This window comes from Dama dama, chromosome 28, assembly GCF_033118175.1.
Source record: "Dama dama isolate Ldn47 chromosome 28, ASM3311817v1, whole genome shotgun sequence".
Taxonomy (NCBI): Eukaryota; Metazoa; Chordata; class Mammalia; order Artiodactyla; family Cervidae; genus Dama; species Dama dama.
The window spans coordinates 26,072,334-26,093,853 of NC_083708.1; the positions used below are offsets into that span (position 1 = coordinate 26,072,334).

General features: G+C 41.5%; 1 protein-coding gene across 1 annotated transcript in view; it reads right to left on the reverse strand.

The window, feature by feature from the left end:
• Positions 1 to 21,520, reverse strand: part of NKAIN2 (sodium/potassium transporting ATPase interacting 2) — a 1,132,096-nt gene that overhangs the window by 16,441 nt on the left and 1,094,135 nt on the right. The window contains exon 5 of the mRNA XM_061131719.1: positions 9,136 to 9,196. Coding sequence (XP_060987702.1) covers positions 9,136 to 9,196 — 61 coding nt within the window. The remainder of the gene's footprint in view (positions 1 to 9,135; positions 9,197 to 21,520) is intronic.

Sequence of the window (21,520 nt, forward strand, 5' to 3'; positions counted from 1 at the left end):
GTGCTGGCTTTCTTTTCCATTGAGGCGGATTAAAACAACTTGGATATTATTTATCTACTGCATCATGTTGGTTTTCTGCATCACATACCTCCTCTATTACACCCCAATTAAAGTGCCTCCTTTGCTGGTCTGAATATTGTTACCTCAGCATTGACTCTTTATAAACTTGGGCCTGATTGCTTCGAATCAACAAAGGGTAGAGAATGAATCGGTTTCTTCCCCGTATTTTTGACTTGGGAACCTGTGTGCGTGCTCATTCACTCAGTTGTGTCCGTGGTCTGACTCCCTGCGACCCTGTGGAACGTAGCCTGCCAGGCGCCTCTGTCCATGGACTTTCCCAGGCAAGAATATTGGATATTGGAGTGGTTTGCCATTTCCTTCTCCAGGGGATCTTCCTGACCCAGGGACGCAACGTGTTTCCTGTGTCTCCTGCGTTGGCAGGCAGATTCTTTACCGCTGAGCCACTGGGGATTCCCTTGGGAACATTAGATTTCTTTAAGGATGATCCTAGTATGCATGTATATGTGTGTGTGTTTGTGTATAAAAAGCTATGAAGTGTAATGGAGTAGCCGCTAAGAGAAGAGGGAGAAAATGAGAAGTAGTTGTTAAAGAAGACTCACCTTGGACCTGAATTTTCGTTGTTCAGTCGCCCAGTCACGTCTGACTCTGTGGCCTCACGGACTGCAGCACGCCAGGCCTCCCTGTCCCTCAGCATCTCCCAGAGTTTGCTCAAGTTCATGTTTATTGCATCGGTGATGCCATCCAGCCATCTCATTCTCTGAAACCCTCTTCTCCTTCTGCCCTCAGTCTTTCCCAGCATCAGGGACTTTTCCAATGAGTTGGCTGTTCGCGTCAGGTGACCAAAATACTGCAGCTTCACCTTCAGCTTCAGTCCTTCCAGTGAGTATTTGGGGTTGATTTCTCTTAAGATTGGCTGGTTTGATCTCCTTGCTGCCCAAGGGACTCTCAGGAGTTTTCTCCAGCACCAGAGTTTGAAGGCATCAATTCTTTGGCACTCTTTGACATTCTGCCTTCTTTACAGTCCAGCTCTCACAACCATACATGACCACTGGGAAGACTATATATTGTTGACTATATGGACCTTTGTCGGCAGAGTAATGTCTCTACTTTTCAACCCAGTGTCTAGGTTTGTCATAGCTTTCCTGCTGAGAAGCAATTGTCTTCTGATTTCATTGTGCAGTCACCGTCTGCAGCGATTTTAGAGACCAAGAAGAGGAAATCTGTCACTACTTCCACTTTTTCCCCTATTTGTCATGAAGTAATGGGTCTAGATGCCATGATCTTAGTTTTTTAATATTTAGTTTTAAGCTGGCTCATGAACTCTCCTCCTTCACCCTCATCGAGAGGCCGTTAGTTCCTCTTCGCTTTCTGCCTAGATTGGTATTGTCTGCAGATCGGAGGCTGTTGATGTTTCTCCCGCAGGTCTTGATTCCAGCTTGTAACTCATCCAGCCCATCATTTCTCATGATGTGCTCAGTGTATAGGTTAAATAAACACGGTGACAGCAGACGGTCCTATTGTTCTCCTTTCTCAATCCTGAATAATCAGTTGTTCCATACTAGGTTCTAACTGTTGCTTCTTGACCCACATACAGGTTTCTCAGGAGACAGCTAAGACGGTCTGGTATTCTCATCTCTTTAGGAGTTTTCCACAGTTTGTCATGATCCACAAGTCAAAGGCTTTAGCATAGTTGATGAAACAGAGGTAGATATTAGCTGGAATTCCCTTGCTTTCTCTGTGATCCAGTGAATGTCGGCAATTTGATCTCTGGTTCCTCTGCCTTTTTTAAGCCCAGCTTTAAGCTAGGTTTGGACTTCCAAACGCAGTCTGGAAGTTCTTGGTTTGTGAAACGCTGAAGCCTAGCATGCAAGATTTTAAGCATGACCTTACTAGCATGGGAGATGAGTGCAATTGTCCGATGGTTAGCACATTCTTTAGTTCTGCTCTTCTTGGGAATTGGACCTGAATATCCAAATTTCAAAATAAAGCGGTTGTGTTTTCTCTTCTGTGACCACAAGAGGGAGCAATTTAACAGCTGGCTGAAAAGACCAGTACTCATTTCGGGAGACTTAATGTAAAAATTGTCCTACAGTTAGGGAAGGCTGCTGTCACCGACAGGAGCTCACATTGTTACTGACAGACGCACATGTGTATGGATTTGTTTCAGGTGTTGATCATCTGGTCTGCCTTTTGTTTTTACTTTTGGCAGCTTAGATTACCCCCCGCCCCCCCCCCCCCCCCCCACCGCTTTCTTCCATTTGTAGAAAATGAGGAAAGTTGCTTTATTATTCATTGTTCTTTTGCTTAGAATAAACTGGGGTCTACCAAAGTGTCACATTCCTTCGGAGTTTCCATATAGTCCAGGAGATGTTAGTGGAGAGCTAATTGGTTGATTCGTTTATTTCCTATATACTTATTGAGGGATAGGTTAGATGCTGAGGCTATAGCAGTGGTCAAGATAGGTGTGGTCCGCAGTGACATCCCCTAACACTGTCTTCCCCCCCTGGGAGTCAGTATGTCCTTTGTGATGTCAGAAGTTCACCGATAACGCTCGGTGACCTTGGGGAAGTTGTTTAATCTTTATGGGTCTATAAAATTAAAGTGTTGAAATAGAGCAGTAGGCAGCAGTTTTCATCATTTCGAACTCTGCAGTGTTCTTAGTTCATAAGAAGTCTGAAGCCGAATCAGGAACTGTAAAATTTAACAAATGCAGCGCTCCTGCTCTGGAAGGTTGGGGAAGGAGCAAAGTGACAGCTTCTACTCTGGCCCCTCTGTGGCTCTGCAGAGCACTAGCTAGAGATTAGTAGCATCCGAAGTCTGGGGCTCCAGACCCTAATAATGAGTGATTCTGTTCAGAGATGGGGAGAGAGGTGACACATTTTGGTTTTGTGGTAGGCTGGCAGATATGAACAAGATTACTTCAGTCAGTCACCTTCAGAATTGCAAAACAAATGTTGTAAAGAAAACAGTAATATACTTTGATTTGACTGTTTGAGTATGATATTTATGAAGTAAAATAGGCAAATCATTCTCATAACTCTACCTGTCAACCTGGCACTCAGGAACTTCGCACCTTTTTTGAACTGCTAATTGCCTAGCCCTTGGGTTATGTTGGTGAATGATTTATAAATAATAAGAAAGAAAGCTGAGGTTACCAAGCAGAATGTATGAAATGGCCCTGACAACCAGATAGAGAGACAGAAAAAGATAGGAAGAAAGGAGACATATGCCCAAATGTTAACTGAGAACCAGAATTTGAAATTGTGAAATCATTCTTTCTTTTTCTTTCGTCTGTAGGTTCTCTACATTCTGCAGTAACTTACACCTCTTTATAAACAGAAAGAACCAATTTTTTTTTTAATGGATGAGTACTCCTCCCTTGCCACCTCTACCCACCCTCAGAGGTGGGAGAGCGTGTCCTTGTGCTTAAAGAACAGTATCCAAACTCAGGGATCCTGTCAAACTAGAAAAATGATCAAAGCGTGCAGAACAGAGTTCAATACACAGAAGTGTAGGCCAGCAGGCTTTAGAAGAAAAATCAAACAAAAATAACAGAAAATTATTAGCCTCAGAGAAGTGAATAATTTCCTGTGGTTTGCTTTTCAAATGAAAGGTTCCATAAATTGATTATGACTTTAATCCCAAGGCCAGTTTGTTTTGGAGAATTCAAGACAGGATTTTATGCATCTGTGCTTGGTTGGTAGGTTCACACACATGTGTATCTACAAGTTTAAATATCTAGAATTAATTTTTTAATATTTTTTCAAAATAAGCCCCCTTAGGATATTTTAAAATGGCATTCTGCATATTTTCCCGGATGATTTGAATATTTAATAACATTTGCAAACACATCGAATCTCTTTTAGAAAAGATAGTGAGTACTTAGAAAAATGTCGCCTTCCCAGGTGGCGCTAGTGGTAAAGAACCCACCTGTCAAAGCAAGAGACGGAAGAGACGCAGGTTTGCTCCCTGGGTCAGGAAGATTCCCCTGGAGGAGGAAGTGGCAACCTCTCCAGTATTCTTGCCTGGAGAATCCCGTGGACAGAGGATTCTGGCAGGCTACAGTCCATGGGGTCACAAAGAGTCGAACACGACTGAAGTGACTTAGCACGCACTTAGAAAAATGGATCCATTTTCCAGAGGACTGATGTTTATTTTTAGTTCTAGTTTAACTATTAAGGCAAAGGTTTATAAGAACACATAATAAAAATTTAGAAATCATGTTGGCTTTTTTTTTTTTTCTCTCCTATTGTGGATCAGTGATATTTTCCACAGCTGTATGTTTTCCTTTTAATTGTCACATCTAGCAGCACTAGCATAACAGATAAGTTCTTAGTTCTATCATTGTAAGTGGACATCGGACTCTGGTGCAGAGAAGCTGAAGATTAAGGGAGAGAAGAGTTACAAGTGTAATAAAAGGCACCAGACCAGAAGTCTCGGAACCTTTGATTTCTTTCACAGAATATTGTCAAAGAGAATGAGGAGAGAGGCATGGAAAACACTGGAGGTTGTAAGGAAAACAGCTTGGTTGGCAACACATGATAAAGTGAAGAGCCCAACCCCAAAGACAGCCCAGTGAGGGGCGACCACTCCCCTGGAGAAAAGAATTTTCTCCTAAGACATACCGCTGCCTTTTCACGAACAAATGTAGGAAAGTTTGTTGTGATGGTTGCCCCAGGCAGGTAAGGTTTGAGCGTCAGGTCCCAGGTTTCTGGCCAGGAGCTTCTCCTCTGAAGGCAGATCGCCCCTACCCCAGGCAGGAGATGCCGACCAGAATGCCTGCCTGCTGGCGGGGAGCCGGGCGGGGAGGCCGAAGCTCGCCCCACTCTCTTCCCAGTGGGCGTTTTCAAACCGCCCACAGCCTCATGCTGTGTGCCTCTGTGTGTGTGTGTTTGATCTTTAGATATGGGATGTTGGGGACTGAATGGTGTCCCCTTCCAGATGTATCTTTTAAAGGCCTAACCCCCTAGGTGATTGTGTTTGGAGAGGGGCCTTCAAAGAGGTAATTAAGGTTAAAGAGGTCCCTGGCGGGCTACCGTCCACAGGTCACAAAGAGTCGGACAGGACCCAGCGACTATCACATCACAAGGTTAAAAAGGCCGTAAGGATGTGTGGCCCTCGTTTGATAAAGCTGGTGCCCTTAAAGCATAGGAAGAGACCTGGGCATACTCACAGACAGAGAAAAGGGGGCATCTGGGAACGATGCGAGAATTCAGCCTTCTGCCAGCCTAGGAGAGAGTGAATTCAGCCTTCTGCCAGCCAAGGAGAGAGCCTTCAGGGGAAACCAACCCTGCCAACACCTTGGTCTTGGACTTCTAGCCTCCAGAGCTGTGAGAAGGTAGGTATCTGCTGGTTGAGCCGCCCGGTCTGTTACATTTTTGTCACTGCAGCCCTAGGGGGCTGGTCCACGGGGGCAGAAGTGCCACATCTTCCTATTTGAAAGCTCTGCCCCAGGGCGGTCGTCATCCCCGGCAGGCTCAGCAGATGGCGGTGGTGTCCTGTGAGTTGGCACCGCCAGCCGGCCTGCCAGGCTCGGGCTCCGGCGTAGATCACCGAAGGGTCAGAGATGTCAGCTTCAAGGCCCCAGGTTCTCATTGGGGAAAATAACAACAACTTTGCATTAAAGTATCTAGATAAATATTTATCAAACTGGCCTCCAGAGAAGTGCATAAGATACTGTTTAAAAGGAGAAATAAGGAAGAGAATCTTCGGTGTTTGGTGTGCCTGCAGTGACTCCCTTTAGTTCAGCGATGGTTTATTCTGTTTTGTGGAGTCTTGAGGCTTTGGTCGTGGAGCCTGAACCCTCACCGTAGCTCCCTAGAGGTTGGTCCTTCTGAGGCTTTCTGGCTGCAATTGCTGCTGAGCCTCAGATATTAAAACTGAGGACAGACTGGTCAGCATCCTCCTGATGTCACGGATACTTCAGTCTCCCAGGTGCATGATTAGGCTCTTACCTGTACAGTCCAGTCCCAGCACCAGCTACAGAACCCAAACTGTCCTCTGTTCCTTGCGAGACCCTTAGGAATGGAAACTTAACTAATTTGGCAGGTAGGGAGCTGGCACCTCCTCCTGCCCTGCGCTCCCATCAGGATGTTTCATTGCAAATCCCCCATAGCAGGTAAGGACAGTCACACACAGATCCCTTCTCTGTTTATATATTCATTACAGTTGCCTCATATCTCAGGACTTACTTCCAGTGTTTGTGTGTGTGTGTATATGTGGGTATTTTACCTTCATCAAGCCAGAATATTTTTAAAGGCTCCAAGTCATTTTCTTTATAACTACCAAAAAATGAGATAGAAATTGCAACCTTTTTTTGCCCTTGAGCATTGGAAGATATGCAATCAAGATAATGATAATACATGGGAAATATCAATCTAAAGCATTTTACTCAACAAATACCCATAGTTGTGTGTGAGTGACCACAAGTAAACAAACCTAACTGGACAGAGAACTGGCCCAAATCAGCGTCCTCTTCCAGGCTGTTCAGTGGTCCCATGAATGTCCAAGATCAACATGAGACTACTTGAATATAAAACAAAGTACTTCATATCTTCCTCACTAAGCAAAAAGACCCCAAGTAGAAAAATTATCTATGATAAGGTTGCTTGCATTTTGGATTAATATAGGCACTTATGTTGAGTGAAGTATGTCAGAAAGAGAAACAAATATTGTGTACTAATGATTATATGTGGAATCTAGAAAAATGGTTCTGATGAACCTGTTTGCAAGGGGGGAATAGAGACACAGAAAGAATGAATGGGTGGAAGCGGTGGGGGTATGCATTGGGAGATGGGATTTATGTATGTTCGATGCCATGTGTAAAACAGACAGCTAGTGGGAACCTACTGTATAGACAGCTCAGCTCGATGCTGTGTGGTGACCCATATGGGTGGGATGTGGGGGGAGTCAGGCCACACACACACACACACACACACACACACACACACACTCAGCTGATTCACTTCATTGTGCAGCAGAAACTAATACAACATTTAAAGCAATTATATTCCAATAAAAAAAAAGAAGTTGTGAGTTGTGGTTAAAATAAGGAGCTGTGGTCAAAATCTATATAAAGAATAAACATTATGGAAAAGTTTTTCAGATGCTTTAAAGATACGCATTGTCTTCCAAAAGATACTTGTAACTTCACACCCCCTTGCATTTATATGGCTTTGACCAAAACTTGACTTGGTGACGAATTCCCTAAAAGAGTTCCCTGGGATTCCTGTTCTAGTTTCCTCAACTGACATTTCCATCTACCTGTTCACTCATGTCAGAAACACAGAAATCCATCAATCTCTTTTTAGCCCATCATTGAGTATTATCTTTATGCTTAATAACATACGTATCCTTTCCCTCGCCATCACTGGTCTTAGGCCAGACCCTCATCTTCTCACCTCAGTCCTTGTCATGGTGTCCTAATTTGTCTCCCTTTCCTTAATCTTGATGCACCCATCCAAGTCTTTCCTTCATATGTTTTGCAAAGTGCTGATTATGCTATTCTCTTTCTATTAATTGCCAATTGATTTGCCATGATGCTATACAAAATAAAGTCCAGACTCCTTACTTTGTCATAACCATTTTTCTGCTGTCTCATCTGCTTGATGTTCCAATCATCTCTGGGTGCCCACTTCTAGCACAGGGTGTAATTCAGTCATTATCCTGGCTCCTCTGCCCCCAGCATGGCAGGCTGTGATATGTCTTGATGCTTTTTCACCTTTTGCCTGGGATCACCTTACTCCCACATCAGCTACCTAACAAATACTTATTTATTTTCCAAGACGGAACTCAAGAGAATTCTTCTCTATGAAGTCATTCCTGATTCCTATTCTATCTCCCCACACTATACACTGTACAGAGTTTTATTACACTTATTTGTTCACATGTTTTTTCCCCCTACAAAATCCTTAATTCCTAGAGGTAAAAGACTGCATATCATTCATCTAAAAACATCCAAAGACTGACAAAGCGCTTCACACATTGAGGAGTATTTTACAAATGCTTATTTGTAAATGACTATCATTTCCTTTTGCACACAGCATAATATAAACTATGCACTGTGTAGTCCTGATTTTACATCACGTGCAAGTATGATTGAGAACGTGTGTTCTCTAAATGAAACATCTGATACAGCCTCCTCCTTTCTAGTATGATTGGAAAGTGAAGAAGAAACACATGTTTCTCTGAGCATTTTCCTTGGATCATCCTATAACAGAGCAGTGGATTGTCATCTTTCTCCCCACTGTCTCAATAGCCCAGTCATGATGAACATTTTTGAAAACCCAGAAAAATGATCCCCAACTCTGATTTTTTCCTCAGAGTAAATATAGCTGTGTGGGCAAGAACCCAGAGATCACTGAAGTACTTTTTCCAGTTCTCTTTCAGATCCTTAGTGGGGGCAAGGAAGAGTGAAACCTTCTATCTGCCAATTTTCAGAGGAGTAGAGGACAGTGGAACCACTTCAAGGCTTGTGAGAGGGCCCTGCCATCTATACTTTGAATTAAGCAGTAGTGCTAAACGCTGAGACTCTGAGGTAACATTCTCGCCTTTTGTATCAAATTATAGCAACAAAGCTGGGCTTCCCAGGTGGTGCTAGTGGTAAAGAACCTGCCTGCCCATGCAGGAGACATAAGAGATGTGGCTTCGATCCCTGGGTTGGGAAGATCCCCTGGAGGAGGGCGTGGCAACCCAGTCCAATGTTCTTGCCTGGAGAATCCCCATGGACAGAGGAGCCTGGTGGGCTAAATTCACAGGGTTGCAAAGAGTTGGACATGGCTGAAGCAACTTAGCACACACACAGAAACAAAAAGGAAATATCAACATTTGGTTTCATGATTTCTTGAATTAACTGGAAGTTGGTTCTTGTGAGAATTTTTGAAACTATTGCAAATTGTTGATTGTTGTGATTTGTAGTCCTGGGTGACGCCCATTAGTTATCTGTATGCTGGATACTTTTATGAAAAACACTTTAGCCTGATGTGTGCAAAGGGCTTAGTCCCTGGTTCTAACGATGTGTTAAGGGGTATCATCTGAGAAGTAGATGGTCTAGGTAAGAGGCAGTACAGAAGATGCTAGAACTTGAAAGAAACGGGATAGAGCTTTTGTACTTACAGCTGTCCTCTTCTTCAGTTATACATTTCACAACATAACAGGCGTAGATGAACCCTGCCAGCTGAAACAAAATAAAGATGTTTTAGACATGAGGCAAAGGCAACAGTTCTGGACCTCACTGGGGGAGTGACTTTTCAAAGGCAGGCAGTTTTCACTAGATTGGTGTTCCAAAATGGTTGATCAGACTGGTTCCAGATCTTCCAGTGTGAATTCGTATAATGTGCCTTACAAGGGATTACATTACTCTGTTTTCCTTTGTTCTGCATTTACGTATGAGATTTGTTAATTGCCAGGCAATCTACAACAAATTATTTTAGGTCTTGAAAAAGAACTATGGTCATTCATTAATGGATTAGCATTTGCATTTGTGCCAATCAACTTCTAATTCACTTTTCATTAGCCCAGAGCCTAAGATTCTAAAATTGGATTCCTGCTGACTAACAGAAAAAATATTTCGAGGGAAAAATATTGAGGAGATTCCATGGAAAGTTGCATGAACACTTTGTAAGTAAAACTTGTTTAGACCAGTATCAGGAACCAAGACCAGGAACACAACATACCAGGTATAATTAAGATGACGTGCTACAGAAGAGCAACAGGATAGATAACCTGTATGCACTGAACTGGGATCGCACACATCAGAGCATCCTTACCGAAACATGCAACAGAGGTTCCTGTAGTTGGGGAAGCCTTAGCTCACTGAAACAAGTATCTGTGAAGGAGCACAGCAAAGCTCTTGATGTATATCCCCTCAGATGTCATAGTTTTGTACTCCTTCATATAATTATTGAGTCAAATAATGAGCACTGGTGGAAGGAAGGAAACTAATTTCCTGATAATGTGGAAAAAATCCCCCCCCCCCCCCAAATATTCCAGTCTGGAGGAATCCTAAAAAGCATACGCTCAGGATAGTGATGAACATTATTCACAATGACATTTCAGACAGGCATTGATCTGCTGAGTATTCGGCATCCGGGAAGGGAACCTTGGAAAAAAGGCTACCGTCTTCAATTAGGAGCTAAGGTACAGAGCAAAGAGTTGCTGCTGTGAGAAGTCTAATGAACTTGTTTTTCCATTATCTGACAGACTGCAATATTTCTGGAAGGCATGAGTGAAACATTTTAAGTCAGAGGGTACACTGAGAGATTTAATGAGAACTATTTGGAGATAGAGAGAGGTCCGGTTCAAAGGAACTTTAGAAAATCTCTGATTTGAATTTGAGAAGGAAAGCATGTTCTGGCAGATTCTAGTTCTTTTTCAAAAAGAACAGCCATGAGATAAAGCAGTGGTTTTCCTGGCACAGAAGCAGCGGCCCTGCTTAAGAGAGAGAAGTAGATGAGGAAGAAGACTTATGCAGAATATTCTTCACCATTCCATTTTCAGATCCTGAATGAGAGGATCAGTGGAGCCCCGGTGCCCTCCCACACCAAGTGGGTTATCTAAACTGTTACACGTAATAATAAAGAGATAGAAAGCATACTGGGGCTTCCCGGATGGTGCTAGTGGTAAAGAACCCGCCTGACCGTGCAGGAGACATAAGAGACACAGGTTTGATCTCTGGGTTGGAAAGATCTCGTGGACGAGGGCAAGGCAACCCACTCTAGTATTCGTGCCTGGAGAATCCCATGGACAGAGGGAACCGGTGGGCTACAGTCCGTAGGGTTGCAAAGAGTTGGACACGACTGAAGTGACTTAGCAGATAACATACCAGATAACATACCACTGATGTTACATTAGCCCTTAGGTTTTTAAAAAATGTGTCAGAAAAGTTACCAAATAACCGTTTTTCTCTCTGTGGCTATTGGCAATAAAATTGTGATAGTAAGAACTATTTCCTTATATAATGGAATCATCACCGTTACTGTTTTTATGAGATTTATTTTTCGAGTACTGGGTACTGTTAAAAACCAGGGTGTCCTGTTTGGCTTCAGCAAAGATTTTGATATGACCAAGCAAAATCACACAGTGATTTGAGCATTTTTTTACGGATAGTGGGAAAAACAGATTATACTAACACTTGTTAATCTTTTATCCACCAGGACCCATGAAAATGCCCTCATCACTGAGTGACCTAGTCCCATTGGTATTTTGTCACGGGTGTTGGATCTGACGCTTGCTAGGCAAAGATGCTACGGGCTTGGTTAGATCCCCTGGGTACTGCTTGTATCGCCTCTGCAGGAAGGTGTTACCATTGTGGCTAATGCCATAGATTTATCCTTAGTTCATCTCTTCAGTTTAGAATACTAACAGGCAGCATTTTTTCCCAATCACAAGCTTTTCTCTTGATTTTCACTCATCACTTAATTACTTTGAAATGAAAATCTAGGTAAAGAGCACAGATAAATTCTGAGATTCAGGGCCAGTGAGTTTAAACTTCTCATTAAAGTGTCACTAGAATCTAGATTATTAAGTGTGTTTCTCTCCCAGGATGCAGCCATGGCACTGTATTGTGCTTACCAGTGAGCTTTTAATTGTATTCAGTTGCATTCTTTAACTATCAGGGGAGCGACTTTGATATAAAAGTAAATCCTGCTGCATTTCATTACAAAAGCTTGCTGATTAAGAGAACTTCAGCTTTTAAATTGGTCACCTCTAAATACAAATGGAAATGAGTTTCCCCCAAATTAATCAGGATTCATAAACCTCTGTTACCTTTCAATTTTCCTACACCGAATAAATTTCTAATTTAATTTTTACTCCCTCGCAGCAATTTATAAATTTACCTACAGAAGAGCAGTTTCAAAGGATTTCTTACAGCTCTGAATGCTTCTGTAACGTGCAACTTGGCTAACTGTGCTCGGGTCACAAAGATGAACCAGGGTGGGTTTCCCAACCTTGGCACCAATGACGTTTTGGGTTGAGTAATTCTTTTTCTGTGGGCTCCGTTGTGCATTATTAGGATGTATAACTGCTAACATGCTATGATCAAGTCAGTCTGACAATTGAGATAATCCAAAATATCTTGGAGAAGAAAATGGCAATCCACTGCAGTATTCTTGCCTGGAAAATCCCATGGATAGAGGAGGTTGGAGGGCTGTAGTTCATGGGGTTGCAAAGAGTCAGACACGACTCAGCGACTAAGCACAAAAGGTCTCCAGACCTTATCATACATCCTTCAAAGGCAAAACGGCCCCTCGTTAGAGCCACTGTTATAGACACAGTCTAAAGGATCTTGCAATCTTGTGGTAGGGATACGCATATAATTGTAATTCAAAGTAGATTAGGATAAGTGTCAGGAGGAAGGAAGAAAATTGATTGTCTCCTAACTGACAAACAGTAAACCGGCTGCTTTCGCGTAGCTCATTAAATCCTCGCAACTGCCTTTGGAAGAGTATTATACGTATTTTTGCAGAGGAGTGGTAAAACTGGCCTTGCTCTGCCCGAGTGAGTTCATCAAGCGGGGAACTTACGGCTGTGTTCAGGAAAGAGCCAGTCCTTTCATCTGATGGGTGTGTGCGGACCTCATGTTAGAACAAGGGAAATAAAAGCTGTGAAGGCAGATTAGGGCTATAATCAGAAGGCTTTGAGCATGAATCAGATTGCAGTTCTGTGTCATTTTCTACACAATACACTTAAGGAATGCCCTGTCTTCAACCAAAAATGTATAAAATTTTTCGTGAAATACAAATCTTTCCTAATGTGATATGTTGCTCCCTTTATAACCTCTCTTCTCACCACTCCTTGTCACAGAATGGACACCAGTATGACGCTGTTGGCAGTTTGCTGACATATATCGGACGGTTGCCCTCTGCTCCTTAGCTCATTAACCCTTTCTGCCAACGAAGTACCCGGCTGCTCTACACCATCTCCCTCTCTCCCTTGCTCAACCCTGCACCTTTGAGTAGTTCTAACTCATCCTTTAAGACCGAACTGAAGGGTTGCCTTCCCAAAGAGCTGGGAACCCATCCCCTGGGTAGATTGTAAGTGACAGGCTGGCATTTTTGAAGATAGACCTTGAGAAATGGGGGAGGGGGCTTTGAGAGGGCATAACCAGAGGCAAGGTGAGAACACCTTCCCAGCAGAACTCAGACAGCCTGTGGGAAGATGTGGATTTCATTCAGGGAGGAGCAAGACGGCCCCAATTCCGGGGAGTTTGGGTCATATGAGGGGGAGGGATGGTGCCCAGAGCAAGAAACAGTGACTGACATTGTCATAGTAGGTCTGAATGCCTGGAATTAAAATAAAATTATTTTATTTTGTTCCTTATTTAAAGATGGCTAGATACTGGTCATACTGTGTTAATGCTATAATTATCCTCTTGTAGAAAACCAAAATATTACAGTTGTCTTAGTCTTTGGCATTCAGAGCAGAGCTAAGCCTAAATCTTTTTATTTTTACTCATCTTTTCACCTTGACACATCTAATATGATTTGTTCACTTCTAATTCACCTCATAGGGAATTATATATCATCTTGATATCATTGCTGGCTGAAAGGAAATGATACTTTCTCTCTATAACTAAATCAGATTAAAATTCTTTTTTGTATCAACAAACCAAATTATGACTCTATGTCCCAGAAATTCACTTAGAAGCTAATAGGTAAGTGGAAACTAAAATCTTTGGTAAGTATTTAAAAAGATTTAATTGTAATAATTGAAAATGTAACAACTTCAGTGTCTCAAAATACTATCTTCTGGACTTTTTTTTTTTTCAGGAAGTTGTACTAGATGTACTTTTTCCTAACCTTCCCCTCAAGTAGAGCTGAAAACCCTGGACATTATATATATACATATGCATGTGTGCTTAGTCACTCAGTCATGTCCAACTCTTTGTGACCCCACGGACTGTAGCCTGCTAGGCTCCTCTGTCCGTGGAATTTCCCAGGCAGGAATAGTGGAGTGGGTTGCCATTTCCTCCTCCAGGGGATCTTTCTGACCCAGGGACTGAAACCATGTCCCCTGTGGCTCCTGCATTGGCAGGCAGATTCTTTTCCACTGAACCACCTGGGAAGCCATATATATAAATATATAAAACACATGTAGGAAGCCTCTGAAAGGTGGAAAGAAGGTAGACTGACTAGGAATCTTCGGACCCAAGGAAGGACATGGGAGGGAATTTCCTACTTTTCTTTTGTCTCATGTATACCATGCTTGGAGCTGAAGAAGCCCACAACTCAGAAATGCCAATGGACACAGATAGTGAAAAAGCCCCAAGAGAAGCCTGGTGTCTGACCAAAGGACCAGGGAAGGGAAAGCCTAGCAAGACAAAAAAAAATTAAAGACAATAATTTGGGGGGTCACAAAGAGTCAGACACGACTGAGCCACTGAACTGAACTGAACTGACCTGAATAGCCCTTCTTTAACTAACAACACAGAAACATCTGTAGCCCCACTGCCCAACCACAGCAGCAAAGAGTGTGGAGCCAAGTGCTCGCCTCTGTCTAGGCTGTGGTGTCTGGGAAGTCAGAAGGGAGCCTGGACTTTCATTCCTTCCAGGAAGCAGGAAATCCCGCTCTGTAGTGTCTACAGAGGTCATAGAGGGAGTCTGGACTTCTAGCCTCTCTCTGGAGTAAGGAGCACCCCTCACTTCCCAACAGTGCCTTGTCAGAGGTGGCTTAGTGGGTAATCAGGTCTTTCACCACTGCCCAGCAGCGGGGAGGTCTCAACCCCCTGCCCCGTGGTGTCAGATGAAGCCAACTGGGGACAGTAACAAGGCCCTCCTGCCCCTCCTAGCTATGGAGGTACCAGTGAAGGCTGAGTGGAAAGGAACTTCCACTATCTCCAAGCCTTAATGAGAAGCCCTTCGTCTCTTGAGTTTCAGCTGGGTCTGAGTGGGGAAGCTAGACTTCTAACCCCTACTCAGAAGTAATGAGTAGGTTGGTATCTCTCCTTCCCCTGCCAAAATAGCACCAGAGAAAACCAGCTAATCAGAATGTTTAAGAAAGGAAGATACAATCTCATAATGTAATATCCAAATGCCCATGTTTCAATCCAAAATTCCTCACTATAGCAATAAGGATAATGTTCTCAACATGAATGAAAACAGGTGACAAATGGAAGCTAACATAGTGTGACAGAAATGTTAGAATTATCTGGCAGACATTTTAGAGCAAAAAAAAAAAATGCTTGAACAAGAAATTATGAACATACTTGAATGGAAAAAAAAAGTGTCAGCAAAGAAATAGAAGATGTAAAGAAGACCCAAATTGAAAATATAGAACTGAAAAAAATGAAATATCCAAAATTAAACTCAGCTGCAGAATGGAGGAGACAGAACCAAAAAAGTGAGCTTGAAGATAGAACAATAGAAATTACCCAATATAAAAATAAGAGAGAAAAAAAATAGACGAAAAAAAATGGACACAGCCTCATACAGCCATGAGACTGTAAAAAAAAAAAAAATCTAACATTTGTTATCATTGGAGTTCTGAAAGGAAAGAAAAAAAAGAGCACTACTGAAAAAGTGCTCGAAGAAATAGTGACTGCAAATTTCCCAAATTTGACTTACATAGTCAAGAAGCTGATTGAAGCCCAAATAGGAAAAACCCAAAGAAATTCATCCCAAGATACACGATGGTCAAAATTTAGAAAACCAACTACAGAAATCTTGGAAGAAGGAAAATGGAAATATTTATGTAAAGCTACTTTGGAAAACAGTTTGAAGTTTTCTTAAAAAAACTAAAATGCAACTACAGTGTAACCCAGCAACATACTCCTGGCCATTTATGCCAGAGAAAGGAAGATGTGTTCACACGATAAACTATATATGAAAGTGTTTAGCAGCTTTATCCATAATAGTCCCAACCTGGATGCAATCCCAATGTTATTCCTAGAGTGAATTGGCATATCTGTCTTATGGAATACTACTCAGCAATACAAGAGAGGGACTAGTGATACATGCATCGGCCTGTATAAATTTTCATGGAGTTAAGCTGAATGAAAAAAGCCAATTCCAAAAGCTATATCCTGTATGATTCCATATAAATAACATTCTTGACGTGACAGAATCAGAGAAATGGAAAACAAATTAGTGGTTGCAGGACTAAGGCAGATGGCATGTCACAGGGAAGTGGATGTGACCATAAAAAGGCAGCAGGAGGCATCCTCGACTGTACCAACGTCGGCATGCCGATCACGCTAGCGTACTTTTGTTTTTGGAAGTGTTACTGTTGGGCTAAAGGGTACACAAGATCTCTCTGTATTATTTCATAGAATTGCATTGTGTATTTTACAGTATTTCACAACTGTTTTCTATGTATTTCTACAATTATTTCACAAAAAAGATTAAAAATACTACATACTAGGTAGCTGTCATTTATGTTAAAATACCTTTTGTAGTATCATTTCTAAATTTACAAATGTATTTAAACAAGGTAGATGTACTCATTTTCTTAAGTACAATGACACATTTTAATTCTGATCTCTTAGATCAACATAGAACTTCACAATAGTTATTTATACTGATACAATATGGAATTATTATTCAACACTTGTTTTTTAGACTGGGAGTGGAGATGGGAGTAACAAACACTATTTTTTTTTTGTATTTGCAATTAGCTCATTCTCAACTAGTTCTGTGTTTCATTTAAATTAAAATCATCTATTTTTGTTATAACTCAGATGTTATAAGCCCATGCTTTTTGTTCAAACATGAATTTGAACCGAAGGTTATTATGCCCTCACAAAACATATGTTTAAGTTGCAAATCATTTTACTTGCTTCTTTGCATCTTATTCCATTTAGGTATTTTGAGATTGCTTTAGCAAAGTATTCTGATATGATATGATTAATACCAGTGTCATTAATGAAGGTCTTTCATATGAAATATTTTTTATGTGGACTGGTGTATCATTTTAGCTGCCCACCAGATGATTCTTATCCTCAACTATTCCAGTGGTTGTGCTGTTAACCAACACACTGCAAATTTTCTTTACTGCAAATAATCCAGGTGCAGTTCCCAACCTACAGTAACTCACAGAGGATTGCCTTTAGGGCTATTGTGAAAGTTCACAGCCTACTGAGTCAGAAAAGCTTTCCAGAGGATCAGAAACATATCTTAATACCAGCCTTTAGGTATTGTGCCGCATCACCAAGCATGACTGTCTTAAACACTTTTTAAAAGATTAAATAAAAGTAGACATACATGCAAACTTGCATTATCTACTTAAGGCTGGGAAATGGACTGAACCAAATGCCAATGCTGGCTTAACCAATAACTCCTGTTCTAAATTGGCCTCTGGAGACTGGTAGATTTCTTTAGGCCAATGTTACCAAAAGGTTACCTGAGTTCAAATGAGTCTAATGTATTAGTAAAGTTGGAAGAGCTGGAGATGCTCAGGCAGGATAAAAGACCACTAATAACGCTCAAATGTCATCATGGCTAACACCTCTCTCAAAGTTTAAGTATCACATTAGTTTAAAAACAAGAGCAGTAGTTCATCCATTCTGTGTATCTGCTAGCTGTGTGTTGCGTGTGAGTCACTAGGTCACGTCCGACTCTGCGATCCCACGGATTGTAGTCCGTCAGGCTCCTCTGTCCATGTGACTCTCTAGGCAAGCATACTGGAGTGGGTTGCCATTCCTGCTCCAGGGGATCTTCCCATCCCAGGGACTGAACCTGCGTCTTCTGCATTGGAGGCAAATTCTTTACCGTGGAGCCTACAGGGAGGCCCATCTGCTAGTTGGGAGGAGATCAAAGAAATGGCTGGTCTAGAGCAATAGAACTGCCACGAGATACCTTTAGTTTTTGAAAGAGGACCCATAATAGGAGTTTGCAACCAAAACTGTTCATTGAAAGTAACTGGCATTATATTATACACCTAAAACTATTACAATGTTATGTGTCAATTGTATCTCAATTTTTAAAAAAGAAAATGATTGGAAAATGCAAATGGCAATCTATCAATAACCCTCTACTATTTTGATAACAAAACTAAGTTTAAGATTGTATACGTGTCACATGTAATAGGGACCCTGATTTCTTCACAGTGAAGCATTTGAGAAAGTGCAGTGTTACAGTGTCCTATAAAATGTAGAAAATCGATACTGTCCAGCGGCAACTTTGAACAAAAGAAGTACGTAATGCTTTTGTGAGCAAATGGCACAAACAGCATCATTTTTTGCTCAGAGGCAATAGGGGGAACCTAAAGCAAAACTCACTGTACAAAAAGTTAGACATATGTAAAAATAAATTAGCTCATCTTAGGTTATGTCAGCATTAGCAGACAAGGATAAAGGTGTTCAGTGTGTTTCACTGAAGGAAGTGTGCTGTTCCAGAGATGACAGTGGGAGCACAAGGCCAGGTTCTTCTGAAGAAACTGGGAGAATTGTACTGAAATAGTAGTTGCAAAAATGACCTGTTTGTTAAAAAAGGTGCTCAAACTATAAGAACATTTCTCTCTTTTTCAGAGGTGCTAGGTTAGAAGACAAGGGAAATGTAGAATATATAATGTACTTGGGGCTTCAGCACACATCATACCATGATATTTCAAGAAATTGTGAATAAGATGACATCATGAGAATAGAAATATGTAAATGTATAGGATGTACATGAAGGTTATACCCCGGATCTGTATCTGGATAAAGACCCGGACTCTGAAAAGAACCATGATGAAGAGATCAGTTTAGAATTGGAGGACAGTTTCAGTAGCATGCTTCAGGTGTCTCACCTTAAGTCTTAGTCTGCATGTCATTTTCAGGTTCTTAAGAAAGAACAACAGTGATCTAGTGGTCAAATTCTGTAACTACATGCAGGGTTCCTAAACTAGTGGTGTGGTCCTTGGCTAGATGAAGGGAATATTGTGTGTAAAACGAAGGAGGGGAATAGCCCTACTTCTTTCTGGTCTCATCAGTCAGAATACTGTCAGTGTTCGATGCTGTTACCACAGCTGAAGAGAGATACTCGACAGAATTGTACCCACACTGTAAGCGAGACAGTGGAGTGAGATATGATGAGTAAACTTTCTGGCTCCTAGAAAGGTCTCTGTAAACATTGTGAGGAGGAGGAGGAGGACAGAGAATTTTCTGTGCACTTTGATGGTGGGCTGTTTTCTGGGGCCATCACTGAAAACCACATGATCTCTGTGATCACTTCCTGTCAGAGATTTTAAAAATAATTAGTGAATGAATTATCACTGTTTAGAAATGAAAATTTGGAAATGGTAGGCTCATTCATATGTTTTCTGTAAGCATAACATTTCTGTATAATTAACATTTAACATTGGAGAAGAAAATGGCAACCCACTCCAGTGTTCTTGCCTGGAGAATCCCAGGGACGGGGGAGGTGGTGGGCTGCCATCTGTGGGGTCGTACAGAATCAGACACGAGTGAAGTGACTTAGCAGCAGCAGCAACATTTAACAAAGAGCAAAGTGCACACCTCTGTCTATTAGTTTAGTAAATAATCTGTTTCTGCAGGCTAAAGTAACTGTGATGAAATACTGTAAGCCATTTAATATTTGGAGGGTGGTGAATAAGACATTATCTTTGGTCCCCAAAATTCTGTCTGGTTCACATTTCTAGGAGAATCTTAAGATCCTTAGAACAAGATCATTGCATATGTGTTGGCACAAGGCCTGTGCTTAGGCAGAAGTCATTCCTTCCAGTTTCATCTGAGAATACTAAGGAGATTGGACTTCATGAGAGACTTTTCTGGAATTGACCAGTTATCATCTTCCGGTCTAGAAGTTGATTTCCATTTAACTGTTTCTTTACAGAATCAGGAGCTGAGTGAATAAATATAGCTGGGACTCATAAATCTCATGGAGAAGGCAATGGCAACCCACTCCAGTACTCTTGCCTGGAAAATCCCATGGACGGAGGAGCCTGGTAGGCTGCAGTCCATGGGGTTGCGAAGAGTCAGACACGACTGAGCGACTTTAATTTCACTTTTCACTTTCATGCATTGGAGAAGGAAATGGCAACCCACTCCAGTGTTCTTGTCTGGAGAATCCCAGGGATGGCAGAGCCTGGTGGGCTGCCGTCTATGGGGTTGCACAGAGTCGGACACGACTGAAGTGACTTAGCAGCAGCAGCAGCATAAATCTCACTGGACAAAAAAAAAAAAAAACACAAAACCTCACTGGGCACACTGCAAGCTTGACCTCGCATTTCTTGTGGGCTCTATTGAGCCAGCTGGAATGTCCCCATGGCTTGGAGGCACACGCTGTCCTCTCATAGCCTAGAATTTCAGCCCAGGCTGACTGGTTACGTGGTGGGAGGTGAGAAAGGGTTAATGTTGTCCAACTTTGACTTTTCATGAAGCATTTCTTCTTTTGGAAGATAATGAGTATCATAAAAAGTGTTAAATGACAAACTCACTATTATTAAAAAAATTACTGATTAACATTGTATAAAAATAATGTCAACAAGAAGAGTGCTCTCATTGTACTAAAAAAGAAAAGAAAAATGAAGTAAAAAGGAAACAGGGCATACCAGCTAGAGAGAAAAGTTGCTTCAGAATGTTACAGTAAACTTAGATGTATTTCTTAAGGTTTTGAAAATATGGTTAAATAGGAAGCTTAGAGCAATCAGTTGCTTTACCATGACATCTGTGGGAATAAGCTTTATGCTTTATGAAAAGGTATTTTATGTAGCATTCAATGAAGCTTGCTTTTGAAGCAGAGTACTTGCTGTAACATGCGGCTGAGGAAGATGAATGGGAATGAAGGTAGTAACAGAAAAAGAACCCCCAAGGGGAATAAGATGTGGATTGTGGAAGACACAAATTTGAAGACCAGTTCTTCCCAAAGCAATTTTAAAAAGCACAAAACTGAATTAAAGTGTCATTTAAAAGACCCGTCGGCTCTTCCTTGGCTAGCAGGGTAATCTAGTTGGATTGAATAACTTCAGAGTTAGAACTTGGCTATGATTGGTGTTCTCCACTGTTCCTCTCTTCCTTTCTATCCGAGTTACCTTCTTCAACATAAATCCTAGATTATCTTCTTTCTGCAGAACACGTAGCCACTATGAGGGTGAAAGATACTGAAGATAATCCTTCAGGATAGAAGGATTTCGTTAATTAATGGTAGTACAATTGTTACCACTTGGGAATATATAAACTAGGAAAAATGGCAACTGTATTCGTGTGTTTTACTTTTTTCACTTTTCAATGTTTAAATCTCAAACAACCAATCATCTAATGAACCCCTCATGTCCTGGGAGATAGAAAAGGAAAGGCTAATGATTTCTATTCAAAGCAATAGCTAACATTGTTGAAGTGTTCACTATATTCTGGGCATATCTTCACATCTTTACAGCTCTTGTCTTACCTGTTCTTTCCAGAACCAAGGAGAGATTTTCCATCATTACCCATAGTTTACAAAGAGAAAGCTGAGGCCTGGGGGAAATTAAATGATGCTTCAGGATTCAGAGAGAGTAAGGGGAGGACTTGAATCCAGGTCTATAATCTGAAATACTATGTCCTTCACCCTTACATGGTATTGTT